Source organism: Dermacentor albipictus, unplaced genomic scaffold (genome assembly GCF_038994185.2).
Source record: "Dermacentor albipictus isolate Rhodes 1998 colony unplaced genomic scaffold, USDA_Dalb.pri_finalv2 scaffold_52, whole genome shotgun sequence".
NCBI classification, from domain to species: Eukaryota; Metazoa; Arthropoda; class Arachnida; order Ixodida; family Ixodidae; genus Dermacentor; species Dermacentor albipictus.
Window position 1 is genome coordinate 105,757 of NW_027225606.1, and position 16,476 is coordinate 122,232.

General features: G+C 48.1%; 1 protein-coding gene across 1 annotated transcript in view; it reads left to right on the top strand.

Annotated features, from left to right (window-relative positions):
* The first annotated feature begins 358 nt into the window (after positions 1–358).
* The window catches only part of LOC135912226 (uncharacterized), a 67,535-nt gene continuing 51,417 nt past the window's right edge, over positions 359–16,476 (top strand). Inside the window, exon 1 of the mRNA XM_065444603.2 lies at positions 359–518. Coding sequence (XP_065300675.1) covers positions 359–518 — 160 coding nt within the window. The remainder of the gene's footprint in view (positions 519–16,476) is intronic.

Sequence of the window (16,476 nt, forward strand, 5' to 3'; positions counted from 1 at the left end):
ACGACTCCACCAGGACGATAACACAGATATAACACAACACGAAGCATTGCACACACGGCACGGGAACAGACCGAGATCATCCGGGCAACCAGTCAAAACTTATGCAAATGGGGTCTCTGGCCCCCAACCCTTCGCAAAGGACCACATTACATGCGCTAGTTACTGCCCAAACAGGTTACAAGAAATATTGCTTCCGAGTGCTTTCTAATGTTTGTCCACAATGTCACTCAAGCTGGAAGTTCTAGTAGGCTGAAGTTTCGTTATTTCCAATAGCGATGTTCAAAATGCAGATACAGGACACCATACAGTCCATTGTCATTTCCTGGTGCTGAGCGCTCGTTTTGCGTCGCCTCGGAAGATGGCGCCACGCTGCGCGGTGCCCTATGGTGCCTCCTTCAGGCGCTTCTGCCCACAGCGGTGGCAAAGGGGTTATGGTGTCGGGGCGCTGCTAAGCACGAGGTCGCGGGATGAAATCCCAAATCCCGGCAGCGGCGGCCGCATCTCCATGGAGATGAAATGTAGAAACGCCTGTGTCCCGTGCATTGGGGGCACGTCCAAGATGCCCTGGTGGTCAAAATTAAGCCGGAGTCTTCCCCACCACGGCGTTCCTCATAATCAAATCACGGTTTTGGAAAACCCCAGAATTCAATGCATTCTTCTTCTAGCTGGGCAGTACGCTATGCTTCCCGGCGTCTTTCGCTGCCTGTCATGCAGCCTTCAGCCGGCTTTCTTCTTGTAGCTGGGCAACGTCCATGTGTGCCAGTGCGCAGTATGTCGTGGTGCAGTGTGGCGTGGTGGGGTGTGCCGTTGAGAACATGCACTACACCCATTTTAAAATTGTGGCTAGTATCATCTCCAACCAATCTGCTTTGCCGGTTGCCATTTCATGCTTACATGCATTCTCGATTACGGGAGAGCCGGCATTCTTTTTTAAAGTTAAGCTTTTTTTGCCTTTTCCTTCGCCTTTCCCACTGCTGCTGCTGGTGCTGCTGCTGCTGCTGTCACGCACACCGCGTCGGGGGATGTTCAGAGCGTGTATATAGATGACAGGCGCGAGTAAGAGAGGAAAGGCGACGGGAGAAACTCGTTTCCACCCCACCGCGTCAAATGTGCACAATCTCCTCTGGAGCTCCCTGGCCGTCGCCAATTAGCCGCTTGACAGCTGTAATTAGCAGTGACTCCCCTCAGAAGCATTGCAGAAACTGCGGCGCTTCCCTTTCTACTAACGTGCAAGGCCAGCGGGGCCGCAGATAGAACTGTAGAGAGGAGAAGAGGAGAAAGAGAGGGAGAAGAAGAGGCAGTTCCGATATAAGAGAGCGGGGGGGAGGTGACGTGAGAAGGCAAGGAAACCCCACTACTATACGACAGCGGTTGCGGGGAAGCAGGTTAAGCTTAAAGTTCAAGGTATAGTACAGTACGTTGCTGCTGTTTCTTAACAATAAACGCCATGCCAATATGTCAAGCGGACAAATTACGCAGGGCATGCAGAAGCAGAGTCGCATTAATTAAAGCGCACCGCAGGGTCCAGGAGACACTACGGGAGCGGTCGACCATCAAATCAACATTTATCTGCCCGCCACGTTAGCTTTGCGGCTTTGGCATTGCTAGAGGTTGTGGATTGATTCCGATCGCGGCAGCCGCATTTTGACGGAGGCCAAATAGAAAACGCACGTGCACATAGATTTTGGAACACGTTACAGAATATCACGGTGTCAAAATTAATCCGGAGTCCGCCACTACGGCTTGCCTCATAATACGAGTATGGTTTTGGCACGTACAGCTCCATAACCCAATGCAAGTTTAATACTTCTGCCACAATGCGATGTGCCATCTGAGGAAACCACAACGCTCAACCCTCTCAGAGGTTATAAAATATGGCGCACAACAATGCCTCAAGCAAACACCTCTGCCTGTGTGTTCTGTGTACTACGCAGACAAACAGCAGTGGTGCAGGCAAGGTGTAACGTTTAACAACAACTCACCACTCTCGTGTTAGCCTAGACGTTGAAGAAATTAGGCTTTAGCAGTCAACGTTGCCGCTAACTATAGTCAATCAAAGCATCCAGCACGGAAAGCTTCGCTTACATCGATTCCCACAGTGCGCGGGATTTTCATATTTCTTTTCTGCTTGCTACATTGGCAGTGCAGAAAACAATCATTCGCTTACTTTTTCAATAGTATAGTTGATAACGACATTGCAGTGCGGTAGTATGCGGCGAAGAAAAGCGGAGAGCGAGATTACTGCAAGGGGAATGCAGTGCCGGATTGAACTGGCAAATACTACAGTTTCATCTCAGAAATACGCCGGTTCGCTCACGTTCTAGTGTTTGTGCGTTATGTGCTTGCTGGGCGCGTACGTGCCTACATGTGCATGCATATAGGTGCGTTTGTGCGCTTTGTATTTTATTTCCTAGTAGAAGTATGTGGGGGTAACTGAGTTGTGCGTATTCAACAAAGCGTAGTCGTTATCTGTGCTTCAATACTGACAACCGTAATGTGTTGCTGTCTGATGCGGTGAACCGACCAAGCAACTACACCATCACATATAGGCTGCAGAAAAGAGCCGTAAGGGCAGTTTGTAGCCTACCTGTTCTTGCACATACTGAACCGTTTTTTTGTAAGCTTGGCATACTCCATATAGACCACCTGTTTTTGCATAAGCTATCGCTCGAGGCGTTCGGTCTCCCTCAAGCTGATCACATGCAGTTTAATCAGACCTTCGCCACCAAAGAAACTCCTTATAATCTCAGACATGACCCGATCTCTATACCGCTTCCTCGCACGAACTATGGGAAACAGGCGTTAGACTTTCAAATATCAACGCTACTAAACAATTATCCCACAATCTTGGAACAATTGCAAACCTCGAAATCAAGCTTGATGTTCAAGAAATCTGTTAAAACGTATTTTCTTCGCTGCTTTATTGTATAACTTGTGTATTATTGTATTGTACATTATGTATTGTATATTATTGTATTTTATTGTATAACTGCTTTATTGTATAACTTCCTTATGTACCTCAAGGTTATTGTTTTGTTTTCCTTTTTTAAGATGATTAAGATTCGAATCCTTTATTGTTTTGATATGTTACCATATTTTGAAAATTGTAACACTTGTTGTGCTGTTGTTTGCTGCAGAGTGTCAACACGCTCTGGGTGCTGCGGCCTTTGTCAGGCAAGAATGCTGCCTTTTGCTGCAGCACCTGAGACAGCTGCATGTCTCAAACAACAAATAAATTACAAATGAAAATGCTAACGGGAATAAAAGAGATCGCTATGTCGAGCCCAGGCCGTCATCAAAAGAACGTTGAAGAATGCTAGCTCAGCGTTTGCTTCCTCGCAAAGCCTGCAAACATTTACCATAGTAAATCTCATAATACTCAATCAGGTGCCATCTCTTTCTTTGCATTGTTCCTTCAGCTGCGCTTGACAGAGCCGATCCAAGTTTCTGTGATCTTTCTCTTCTTTAGTCATGAAGCATTTTCTTTAGCCACTTTTCTCAACTCCCGCTAATCATTAGTCATCTTCGCATTTTGTTGCGAAAGCGATGATATGGACACTCCAAGCGCATTTTTGTCGTCGCCGTTGCCGTGCTGTTCCGCGTAAAGTCCTAAAGAGATAATACCGTCGCCGCGTGTCGTATTCCGTATGTTCGAGTTTACACGGCCGATAAAACTACTATCCTTCCTTCGTATAGCTGAGCACTAATTTCCTATCGCAATCGATACTTCGCCTTGCGGACGAAATTGCGCCTTTTTTTTCTAAAGAACACTCATCAGCTTCAGCTTTTCATTCTCTGCTTGAATATACTTTACTGGACTTCTGCCATTAGGAACACAGCCTATCATTTTTCTCCAGTAGGTTTCCTAAGATTCATTTTCCCGGCTTCTCGAAGTCGTTAAGAAGAGCCCATGCTCGGATAACGCGCTGTAATTTGATAAATTTCACGGCCGGTGACACACCGCCCTCATGGTCATCTGCTTCATAAATTTTGTCAACTTCTGCAGTTTTCCTCTAGGCGAGCTCATTATGCCAGATTGTCGTTTACCTATTCACATTCATGTATCACGAACGCAAAGCACTAAAGCTTCGTTTCATTTTAACCTCTTTCTTTGCATAAAAAAGCATCTTGTTCAGTGCAGTATTTTTTTTTCCCTGAGAGCGAACAAGGACTAAAACACCGACACATGTTCCCTAATTGAATTTTCAAGCAATGAGGCTTAGAGTGATCGATCTTTGTAGATTTTGGTAGGAGATTTTTTTTTTTCTTTTCCGTTACGAACGCGGTATACACTTAACCTATGTGTTTGCCCCGTGCGGTGGGCTTTAGGTCGCAGCATATGGGCATTGGACAGGACAAAAAATGGCCAGGCTTAGCTTGGTTAAGCCAAGAATGCGTTGCATATTGCGCGAGTTGGGGCCCAGCTTTTCCTCCGGCTGTCGTGACGTCACGTCACGTGGTTGCGCTAAAGGTCAATAGTGGCTGCCCGGCCGCGCCCAAGGGCAGAACTGAGTGATTGCAATATGCAACGCATAAAAACAGAAGCAACATAATAACAAACATAGCAAACTTAAAAGAGAATAGACCCACATATGAGACGCGCAGCAATGAACAATGGCTCATACCCTCAATGGTGGCTGCCCGGCCGCGCCCAAGGGCTGAACTGAGTGATTGCAATATGCAACGCATGAAAACAATTAACGAGCATTGTAGGAATGCTTCCGCAGCTGTGCGAAATCTTTTTCGCCCTGCAGGCATTCGTCACCCACGTGAACATGCGACAGCGGTTCGCAATGGCTAAATTTTTTTTTCTCTGAATTTTTTTATGTTTCGTTATTTATCACAGCTGAGATCAGAATCACAGCGCGGATAACGCTTTCCGGCCACTGCTAAGGAGTTCGTGCTCAGCCCGATCATCTGCTTCCGACGCGGCCGGCGCGTGCCCACGTGATCCCTCATGCTACGTCACGCCGACTGTAGCGACAGCATTCCCAGTGGTGGAACTCCTCCCCATTAGGAATGAGCGCAAGAAACCATGCACTGAGCCCGTATAAGAGCTATGGAAGACACTGTACCAATATAACATGTCCGGGACCTAAAGTACTGAAAATGACTTCCTAGATCATCATCATCATCATCAGCCTGGTTACGCCCACTGCAGGGCAAAGGCCTCTCCCATACTTCTCCAACAACCCCGGTCATGTACTAATTGTGGCCATGCCGTTCCTGCAAACTTCTTAATCCCATCCGCCCACCTAACTTTCAGCCGCCTCCTGCTACGCTTCCCTTCCCTTGGGATCCAGCCCGTAACCCTTAATGACCATCGGTTATCTTCCCTCCTCATTACATGTCCTGCCCATGCCCATTTCTTTTTCTTGATTTCAACTAAGATGTCATTAACTCGCGTTTGTTCTCTCACCCAATCTGCTCTTTTCTTATCCCTTAACGTTACACCTAACATTTTTCTTTCCATAGCTGGTTGCGTCGTCCTCAATTTGAGTAGAACCCTTTTCGTAAGCCTCCAGGTTTCTGCCCCGTACGTGAGTACTGGTAAGACACAGCTGTTATATACTTCCTATACCGCCTGTTTTTCATCTGCCCTAAAATCTCAATCGTAGATCGTAGGGGTGTGCGAATACTCGAAACTGTCTAATAGCGAGTCGAATAATGTCCTAATCGATTTGCTGCTCGACTCGAACAGTCCAATGTCTGAAAGTACGAATACTATTTTCTGAATACTTTACCTCCCGTCATAGACTGTGTGCGATCAAACATGAAACTTAAGCAAGACATTCTACATCTTTCGTACCATCCACAGTGGACACAACACAGTATACGCGCGCTGCGTCGCTCGGTCGGCCAGACTTCTCCGGATAAATGCAATCACTCGCAATAAGATGTTGTTTAGACACGGCATTCGGCAGTGAGTATTCTTTGGTACTATTTACACATACAGCAGGTGTGCCTTCTCATCGGATTAAATGAGAATGCGTTTCGTCGCAAGATCATACAATAGTGTCGCCCACTGCCGCTATTATTCGAACAAGAAAAAAGGGTGCTTTACGCTCTGCCAGTCACCGTTTTTTGTTTGTTTTTTTCGCTCTGCCGGTCACCGCCAATGACACGCTTGTCTTCACGCGGTGGTACACACACACACACACACACACACACATATACACACACACATATATATATATATATATATATATATATAGGTATATATGTGTGTGTGTGTGTGTGTGTGTGTGTGTGTGTGTGTGTGTGTGTGTGTGTGTGTGTGTGTGTGTGTGTGTGTGTGTGTGTGTGTGTGTGTGTGTGTGTGTGTGTGTGTGTAACATTATTTGGTCCACAGATTGCGTTTCCAAACTTTATATGATAATTCATGATAGCGTATTGTGCTAACAGTCCCGAGTTCGCTGTTCCTAATGCTCCCTTTGTATCGCAATCAGGCCTGCAAGCGACAGCACCATATGCGACAGCAACACGGAGGACCGGATTTCCTTATTTTACTCCCGAATAAAACGAGGAGCAAACCCAATAAGGCAACGCCGTCTCTAAGCCGATTTCGGCGCATTTACAAATGGCGGACGTGGGTGGACGCGAGCCACCACATTCTCATTTAGGCCTGCCGTTTCCGATTCAAGCAGCTCCGCCTGGATCTAGGTTACCTAAACAAACACCGCTCCTGTTTATTTTTCCTGTTTTTTGTGTGCCTGTGTATTATAGGTTATCCGACGTGAACACATCTTGTTGCCGGTCGGTTGCACATTTGTATAGCCAGTAAAAAAAAGAACGAAAGCAGACGACACCTCCTTTCTTTTCTCTCTCTCTCGCCCCCCCCCCCCTTTTTTTTGTGCTTTGCGATGACATGTCAGCAGCACGCGACTGTGTAGGAGGAACGGCAAAGTGAAGCCTACTTTATCGGGAGGAAACACGCCGCATTATTCTTTGTCATTATAGTTTCTGCGCTATCTTCTTCCCTCGGAGGACCGGCTCACTGTTGGGCATCTGGCCAAGCTTCCGGCATTCCGTACTCGATCAAAAGCAGCGCGAGAAAGAGACGAGAACGAAAAGAAGACAGCTACAACGGACGGGCATTCCTTGAATAAGCACTGCGGACAAGCCTTCTTCGAGACAACTATTTTTTTAAGCGCAGAGGATTGCGCACCGTCGTAGAGTCACTGCAAAAGCAAAAAGACAAATTCTGGAGCAGTTACTGTAGGACGGCTTTATGATAACGCTTCCCAAGAACGGTAGTTATGCGCGGCACTGCTGGTTAAGACCTTCTCCTTGTCTTACCTAACCACAAAGAACTATTCACTTTTTTGTCACGCAAATATGTGAAGACTAGCCTAAACTGAGCGGATAGGTTTAGCACAGTACAGTGGTAATGTAGTGATGATTACATGCAACGCAGGAGCGGTGATGAAACTGTGATGAAACATTGTCGCGTCTGGCTGAGCTGAATATTTACGTTTGCTCAGTCATTTTTATTGAACTGACTCGTGCATATATGTATGCTTTGCATGGGTGTGAGAAGGCAGTGTGATACCTCCCGTGTCTTTATCATTGTTACGTTGTCCAGGGAGACCTTCTCTAGACTGTGTTGCACAGGACTGATTCCAGAACAGTTTAAGAGAACGAGATTTGCATATCGCACATAGCTTTATGAGTCGCACGATCACAAAGCGATTTTTCAGCCTTCCTACAGTTGGAGCGACCAGCTGGTTGCTAGGGCTAATAACAAATTTGGTGTACGGGAGTTAGCGCTCGAGAACCAAGTTTGGTCGGTCGCAAGGTTTTATCGAATTCCTCGGCGCCATTTTCAACTCTCAAACAGCGCATCTCGGCGCTCAAAATTTCTACTTCCAATCTTTTTTTATTGAGATAGCAATTATATGGGCACTCCTGGCGCATTTCCGCCGTCGGCGTTGCCGTAAGGTTCCGTATCACTATCGCGCAAAACTTCAGATCATTAAACTGCTTTAAAAGTGCCATGAAAAAATATTTGCTTTCCCTTTCGGATTGACATTGTGCTAATTAGTTTTTTGTGTGTTTTATGTACAATTATTTTAAGTGCGTTTCATTTTGTGCTTATATACATATATATACAGTGAAAGCTCGTTAATTCGAACTTCAATAATTCAAATTTATGGATAATTCGAACTGTACGATTTGGTCCGGCCAAGCTCCACAGAAGTCTATGTATAAAAAAGTCCGTTAATTCGAACGCGAGAAGGTTCCCTCACGGATAATTCGAACTACGCTCACCTGGCACACGGCCAGAGAAACGCGCCTACTGCCTACGCACAAGGCTGTATTGCCTCCTAAACGGAGAGAACGGCGAGTGAAGGCAAAATAGGAAAAAAATCTAACCGACGCGGGGTCAGCCAGAAGGCAGCGGCGGCTGCCGCCTCTCCGTTCTATGTAACCTCCGAGACTTTTTGCCCGTTGCGAATCTCGGAGGCTTTGCAAACCTTGTACAGCTGCTAATGTTGTGCGGAGATGGCACGGCAAGCGCCAAAACACAGCGAATCAAGTACGTCGCAGCTGCGCTTGCAATCAAGAACCAACGAATCAGGGCCTTCGCCACCTTCAGATGTTCGGCGTCTTGGTCTCGGCAGTCTTCATCGGTTGTGCACGTCTGTTTTCAGCTTAGGAGGTATCGGCCGTCGCGATTCATTGTGATGGTGTTAAGCCTTGGCTAACGTTCTTTTCGGTGGACATCGGTGGTGTGGCACAGTCGGACCCAGAGCTTTGACTTGAAGATGTCGTGTGCCTGCGGCACACGCCATCACTTTCTGACACGCCAAATTTCTGACATTCCCTACTGCTTCCAAATCGCAGTGTACTGTTGCTCTCCTTCACTTTCGTTAGTTCGAACTTTCGTTAATTCGAACTGAAGCGGCTTCCCCTTGCGGTTCGAATTAACGAGCTTTTACTGTATATATATATATATATATATATATATATATATATATATATATATATATAAAGTTTTTTTTCGTGTTCATATTACTCTGTTGATCCTAAACTGTTTCTACTTAGAAAGTTGTACAGTGATTGTTGTAATTAGTGCACATATGTTTGCAATGTATGCTATGTACGTCTAATCCACGCTATTGATATGTTTGTAAACTATCTGTATGTTATATGCTACCGCACTGTTGAGCAATGTATGGGTGACAGGGCCTTAGTCAGGCAGACAATGTACTGCCTTTAGCTTTGCCATCCAAGACCTTCACTGTGTCTAAATCAATGCTGAATAAAATAAAAACAAAAAATAAAGTCCAAGGGCGATAAAACCGTCGCCGCGCGCCGTATGCTGTATGTGCGAGTGAAAGCGTGTGAGCGTGAGGCCGGCGATCGCGGCTCGATAATCTCGCGCATGCAACGAAGGAAAGCAGGGAGGACGCGCGCCGTCTTCTGTCGCGCGCAAGCCTACGGGCGGACCGTAGCAGGGGTGCGCGTTCTACTCCGTGCAGCCGCGCGCGGCCTCCCCGGCCGCTGTATCTCTGAAGCCATCTGTGCCGGGGGACGGAGTCCGCCGCGCGTTGTGTTTTCGCGGCTTAGTTCGCGTTGGTGCCACCACCCGCCCCGAGAGGTAGCACGAAGATCAATTCACTCTCTGCTTCCTCCGCGCTTCCTCACTCCAGCGTCTTGATAGCGAGTTTCCGCAGTCATCGGGTGAGATGCGATCATGTTTGCCTGTGAGCGCGTGACACCATGCTTGTTAATTTTTTTCCCTTCATGTACATTGATGCATGAATAAATTGATTGATTGATTGATTGATTGATTGATTGATTGATTGATTGATTGATTGATTGATTGATTGATTGATTGATATCGCATTTTTATGTTTACAGCTTGATACGACCGATATAACTACTATCCTTACTTCGTAGAGCTGTCTACTAATTTGCTATCGCAATCGACGCTTCGCCTTACGGGCAGAACTGTGACTTTTTAACGCTGCGGTGGTTAAGAACACCAAACTGGGTTCGCTGTGACCTGAGCGTGCACTATAAGACAAAGCAAAACAAACCTTTTTTTCCACTCCCCCTGTGGCATTTTGTCCTTGGGGGCCAGACACGCTCACAAATTAGCTATCGCGCAAGATTTGTGCTTGGCAGATTGCGCGGTGTCTTGAGTACCACGCAGGTTGTCAAAGTAGCGCCGCCTGTTCCTGCGTGCGGAGGCTACGGCGGGCAATTTAGTAGTGGACGGGGACTATCAGGTACAGCCGTAAGCAAAAGTATACGGACCACACGATTTCGGAAAAAACTAAATTTCTTTGTAATTATCATGCATAAACGGAAATTAAAGACTGCCGTAGAAAGTTCGCAATGCCAGATTTGGACTGCAGTCCTCAATTTCAAGTTGCTTTCGCAGGCACAGGAAAAAATAGGTTTTATCGCGCGATCCCCGGTCCGTATACTTTTCCTCACGGGTGCACATCGCGAAGAAGTCGTTTCTGAAAACACGGCGCTGTCCATTTTGAGATGCACGCTCCTGTTCATATTAGCAAGTTCCTATAGACGCGGGAATTCCCAAAGTCTGTGAATTTTCTTCTTTATGCCACAATCTTAAAACGATAGGCTCAGAAGTAAAGTTCCGCTCATCAGACGAAGTTCCACTTCAGTTTGCAGCTAAAGGTGTGCGATCATCGCTAGTTGAACTCACTGATGAGGCGAACGCAAGCTCGCTCTTTCAATTCCCATCGCGCAGCGAGTCATCTTTCTGTCGCGTGCTCAGTTCTCCGCACTGACAAGCGCGGTGGCGTACTTCGCTGTTCACGTCCTCCTCTTAAGAGTTTCTAATTATATGGATGTATTCTACGAGCGCACCTTGGAAGCGGGGTGGTACTAGTGCTGCCAACTCTTCACTGCGAAGCTGTGAGCCTCTCGCAGATCGGCATTTTTCGTGTAGTCGTCCGTGGACAGAAAATGTGGGCCGATCCCAGAGGTAGTGCAGGTCAGGAGCAGTGGCTCACACCCACGTAAGTCAGATGCTTCAAAGCACTCACCAAAGCGGAATGAAAAGTGCATACATTCTTTGTAGTCACGCATAGACATACAGAACAGCATTCGTTTCAGTGAAGAACAGGCCCAAAACAACCATCCGAACAACTAATGATAAGGCGCTTCCAATAACAACCCAAGGACGTGGGGAGTGACGTCACTAGCCTTTCGCATATAAAAGAAGCATCCTAGCAACTGATTTCATTGTTGTTGCAGCACCGCTATGGGTAGACAACGCACAGTTAGGGCTACCGAGGCGCAGCGTGAATACAAGAGGCGACAGAGGGAAAAAGAAACGGCAGTACGACTAGCGGTGGCGTGATGTCAAAATTACCATTACTCCCATTACTACCATTACTCTATATTACCATTACTACCTTTACTCTAGAGCAATAAAGCATTGCGTATACCCCCCTCAACAGTTGCAGTGGGGGTTTTGAACAGCTTCGCTGGCCATCCGCTTTCGCAGGGCCGGGAGGGAGAGCCAATGTTTCTCCATCATCATCATCATCAGCCTGGTTCTGCCCACGGCAGGGCAAACGCCACTCCCAAACTTCTCCAACAACCCCGGTCATGTACTAATTGTGGCCATGTGGTCCCTGCACACTTCTTAATCTCATCCGCCCACCTAACTTTTCTGCCGCCCTCTGCTACGCTTCCCTTCCCTTGGAATCGATCCAGTCCGTAACCCTTAATGACCATCGGTTATCTTCCCTCCGCATTACATGTCCTCCTGCCCATGCCCATTTCTTTTTCTTGATTTCAACTAAGATGTCATTAACTCGCGTTTGTTCCCTCACCCGATCTGCTCTTTTCTTATCCCTTAAAGTTACACCCATCATTCCTCTTTCCATAGCTCGTTGCGTCGTCCTCAATTTAAGTAGAACCCTTTTCGTAAGCCTCCAGGTTTCTGCCACGTAGGTGAGTACTTGTAAGACACAGCTTCATGCTGCGTTTATTCTGGTCACCTTCAACGGGACACAAAGGGAGATACTATTTAGGGTATAATAATAAACTACGTTTCCGAAATTCAGAAAAGGCCCCTCTTACATCGACAAGAGGCTCGGTAAGTCAGAAAAGACGCAGGAAGGACAGACGTGTGGTGATTCCGCTTTGAGGTTTCTGCACTATAGCTCGCCGCGCTGCCATGTATGTTGAAGCTGTCTGCTCAGGGCTACGTAATGTTTAATCAGTAAATATGGCGCCCAATAACGCAACGCTATTCCCAACTGTTTCTATATTCCAATTGTGCAGTCGGCCCACTACGATTGCCAAAAAAAATTTTGGGCCACCCTCCTTCGGCTATCACGCGACGTCACGGAAACCGTGAAAGCTCCCCACCTGATGTGACGTGTACACGCCGATTACGCGTGGTTCTACCAAACAAAAGAAAAATAAATATTTATGATCCGATGCCTCTTTTCGCCGTTAGTAACTGTGCTATTGTTCGAAAGGGTTCGGCTGCACCCACTTCACCTGTCTGTCACGTGACATCCAGAGACCGCGAAAACCAACAGCGTCAAAGTGACGTGCAACACGTTAAAGAGGCCGAACTAAACTGATTTTTTTTTCTGAATAGCGGGAAAGTGCCCCGTTCGGAAATGAATAGAATATGGCTGCTCGGCGATCGCTCTGGCACTGGCTACTCGGAGCTGCCGGGGAGCACGGATTTATTTGCGTATAATAAAATGTTTTGCCTGGAAGCATATTGAGCTCTTTCGGCACGTATAACGCCGTCAACTCTGCCAACTCTTCACCGAGGACACGGTTTAGCTGCAAGCTTAGCCTTCCGTTGCACGCCGCCGCAACTTTCGACCAACCACCGCAAGCTATATAAGCAAGGAGAAGCGGGCCAATCGCAGACGCTGGTACTATCCTCCTCGTCACGTTATCTACTTTTACTGCGCTGGCTCGGCCCCAGCGTAACCCTCTCCACTAGAGCGTACTTCTCGCCTCTTCTCAGTCACGTGGATAATAAAAGCCGCTTTATCTAAGTAAATCGATTCGCTTTGAAAGAAAACAAAAGTGACCTCCTTTAGCCGAGGAGAGCGTTTGATTGGACTCTAGTAACAACTCTGCGGGTTACTGCCCAATGTTTGCGTCGGTGTTATGTAAACTTGACGTCGGGAGATTGGAATAAAAACAGATTGAAATATGATTTAACAAAACTTGTTGCTGAGCTAAATCGTTCGGGAATTAAAAACAAAGGTTACGGACGAGGACGAAATGAGACCGTGTATGTCGTTTGTGTCTCACTTTGTCCTCGTCGGCTTAGCGCCGTAAGCTTTGTTCTTAAGAGTGGAATAGCTTTACCTTGTGGGGCCCCTGTACTACTGAGTTTTCTAAAGACGCTTAAGAGTGAACTTATTGAGCTTCGAGAGCTTTTACTGCGCCACTGCGACTCCAAAACCACAGAGAGTGAGAGAGAAAAAAAATCGGCAGCGTGTTAAACTACTGTAACTCGTGAAGGTTAAATACTGCTGCACACGTAGTAATGCATTAAGTTACCTGATCGGAGGAGTCGGACTTCCTACAGGGCATAAGGAGCTGCAGTTTGAAGTAAATGTATTGGGCTGTAATTCTATTTCTTCGTCGGCACATGCGAGCAGCTAATGCACTATCTAAAGGTTATTTCGTTCTTTCTTTCGTTCTTTGTTTTCTCTTTATTTGTTCTTTCATTCTTTCGTTCTTTCTTTATTTCGTTCTTTATTTCGTTCCTTCTTTCGTTCTATTTTTCTCGTTTCTTCTTTCACATTCAGACATTGCATATTTGCTTGCCTACGGAGATATGAGCCATCCCTAATGTTGATGTTTCCTTTCTTTCCTTCTTTCTTCTTTTCTTTCGTGTCTTCATTCGTATTCAGCCATTGCATCTTTGCTTGCTTACGGGGATATGAGCCATTCCAGACTGTTTTGTTCGGGTATGAGCCATTGCTGCTGATGATATTTTTCTATCACTCGCCAGCTTTTTCTAACGTCTTGACTTAATTATGATATTTTTGAACCACTCGACTAGACGCCGCCTTTTTCGCGTATGAGCCATTGCAACGAGCCACTTACGGCTTTCGCCAGAATAAATGAATGACAGGGAGGTATACCATTACTCAGCCCGGTTAGCTGCCCTGCACAGGTGGAAGGGTAAATATTGTCACGTGGTAGTGACGGTGAAGAGAGAACACAGTAGCAGTACTGTGAAAGGCAAAACTAGCTTTTATTGGGCGAACCTGTGCCCACAAAACAGGCTACACTTAAAGCACAACGATAGCGGCGAACACAGTCGGCGATCGTCGAAAAATCTGATCAGCGGTTCAAGCGCGTCGGCTTTTATAGAGCAGTCGTCGAATGTTCCAGATTAATCGTTCGGACCCGTGTGCCTTCCACAAAGTTCTACACCATTCGCGTTACGCGATGAAATCAGATAACACAAGGTTCGGCGACAACAGACAGCCGGGTAGAAGCGTCGATAACTTTCCAGAAACATCGGATACATTCAGGCGCGTCCCTCGCTGTGCGATTACAGTTGTCAAGCGGCGAAACGTGGTCGCCCGATAAAGATAAGTACACGTGTCAATACCCCCCTCTTAAAAAGCATCGACCCGATGCTACATACAAGCGTAATAAAAACATCCGTAGCAAAGAAAACAACAACAAAAAATAAAGAATTTCGTCAGCGTGCGTAAAAGGGTTTAAGGCGCACCACGTGGACCACTTCAGATCGTGCGCGGCGCCGCTGTGAAAGCGAAATGCCGTCTGGCACGACCTCATAGTCCAGAGCGCCAATACGTCGGATGACCTTGTAGGGTCCGAAATAGCGTCGGAGTAGTTTCTCACTGAGTCCTCGTCGGCGTATCGGTGTCCAAACCCAAACACGGTCGCCGGGCTGGTACTCAACAAAGCGTCGTCGGAGGTTGTAGTGTCGGCTGTCGGTCCTCTGTTGGTTCTTTATCCGTAGGCGGGCGAGCTGTCGGGCTTCTTCGGCGCGCTGGAGGTAGCTAGCGACGTCAACATTCTCTTCGTCAGTTCGACGAACAGCAACCGCACCTCTATCGGTTGCTGCTTTTAGTTTTCCGGATATGGGCTCGCTGACCGGCCCCGGGCTGGGCCAGTGTATGGTCGGCGCTGCGGCGACAGGTAGCGGCCTGGTGATGGCGAACGGGACGGCCGTCGAGGGCTCCACTGAGTAGCGGCGAGGTAATCGGCGATGTCACGTGGGCGCTCGCCAAGCTGTGGACGCGGCGCGTTGACGGCGAAACCTCGCAGTCCCATCTCCCGGTACGGACATCGTCGGTAGACGTGACCCGCTTCTCCGCAGTGGTAGCAGAGCGGGCGGTGGTCAGGAGCACGCCAGATGTCCGTCTTCCTCGCGTAGGTGCGCTGGGCGACGGGTGATCGTGCTGGCGGCGGCGGCGGCGGACGGCGAAACTGTGGCGTGACAGGGCCCTGGCGCGGTCGCGGAGGGGGGCCTTGACAACGTGCGACGGCGGCGTAGGTCATTGCTTGCGGCTCGGGCTGCGGCGATTCAGGGGCTACTCCAAGTTGTTGTTGGAGTTCCTCACGTACGACATCGGCAATCGAAGCCACCTGAGGCTGTGATGATGGGAACAGCTTTTGTAGCTCCTCCCGCACGACAGCTCGGATAGTCTCGCGCAGGTCGTCGGTGGCCAGTGACTGAAGTCCGGCGTAGTTTGTCGCGTTCGTGCGGCGGTCGAATTGCCGGTTTCGCATCTCGAGTGTCTTCTCGATGCTGGTTGCCTCGCGAAGGAACTCTTCTACGGTCTTCGGTGGGATTCGTACCATTGCGCCGAAAAGTTCTTCCTTCACACCACGCATGAGAAGGCGGACTTTCTTCTCCTCGGGCATATCCGGGTCGGCGTGGCGGAAGAGACGCTTCATTTCCTCCGTGAAGATGGCAACGTTCTCGTTCGGTAGTTGCACTCGGGCGTCCAGCATGGCTTCGGCCCTTTCCTTGCGCACGACGCTTGTAAAGGTGCGCATGAAGCCGGTACGGAACAGGTCCCATGTTGTCAATGTCGACTCCCTGTTCTCGAACCACGTTCTGGCGGCGTCTTCTAGGGCGAAGTATACGTGCCGCAACTTGTCGTCGGAGTCCCAGTTGTTGAAAGTCGCGATTCGCTCGTACGTCTCCAGCCAGTATTCCGGGTCCTCAGTTGCTGCTCCATGGAAAGTTGGTGGGTTCCGAGGTTGCTGTAGGATAACGGGGGACGCTGGGGCAGCCATTGGAGTTGTTTTGACCACGATCTTCTTTGTCGACTCAGTTAGAAGTCCGTGCTCTGGGGGCAGTCCTTGCAGTCTGCGGCTAGCACGCTGGTCTTCGGCGATGTTAGTTTGGTCCTCGGGCTTCGATCGCGGCTTTGCGGGGGCGTTCGGTACATGAACGCACTAGCACCTCCACCAGATGTCACGTGGTAGTGACGGTGAAGAGAGAACACAGTA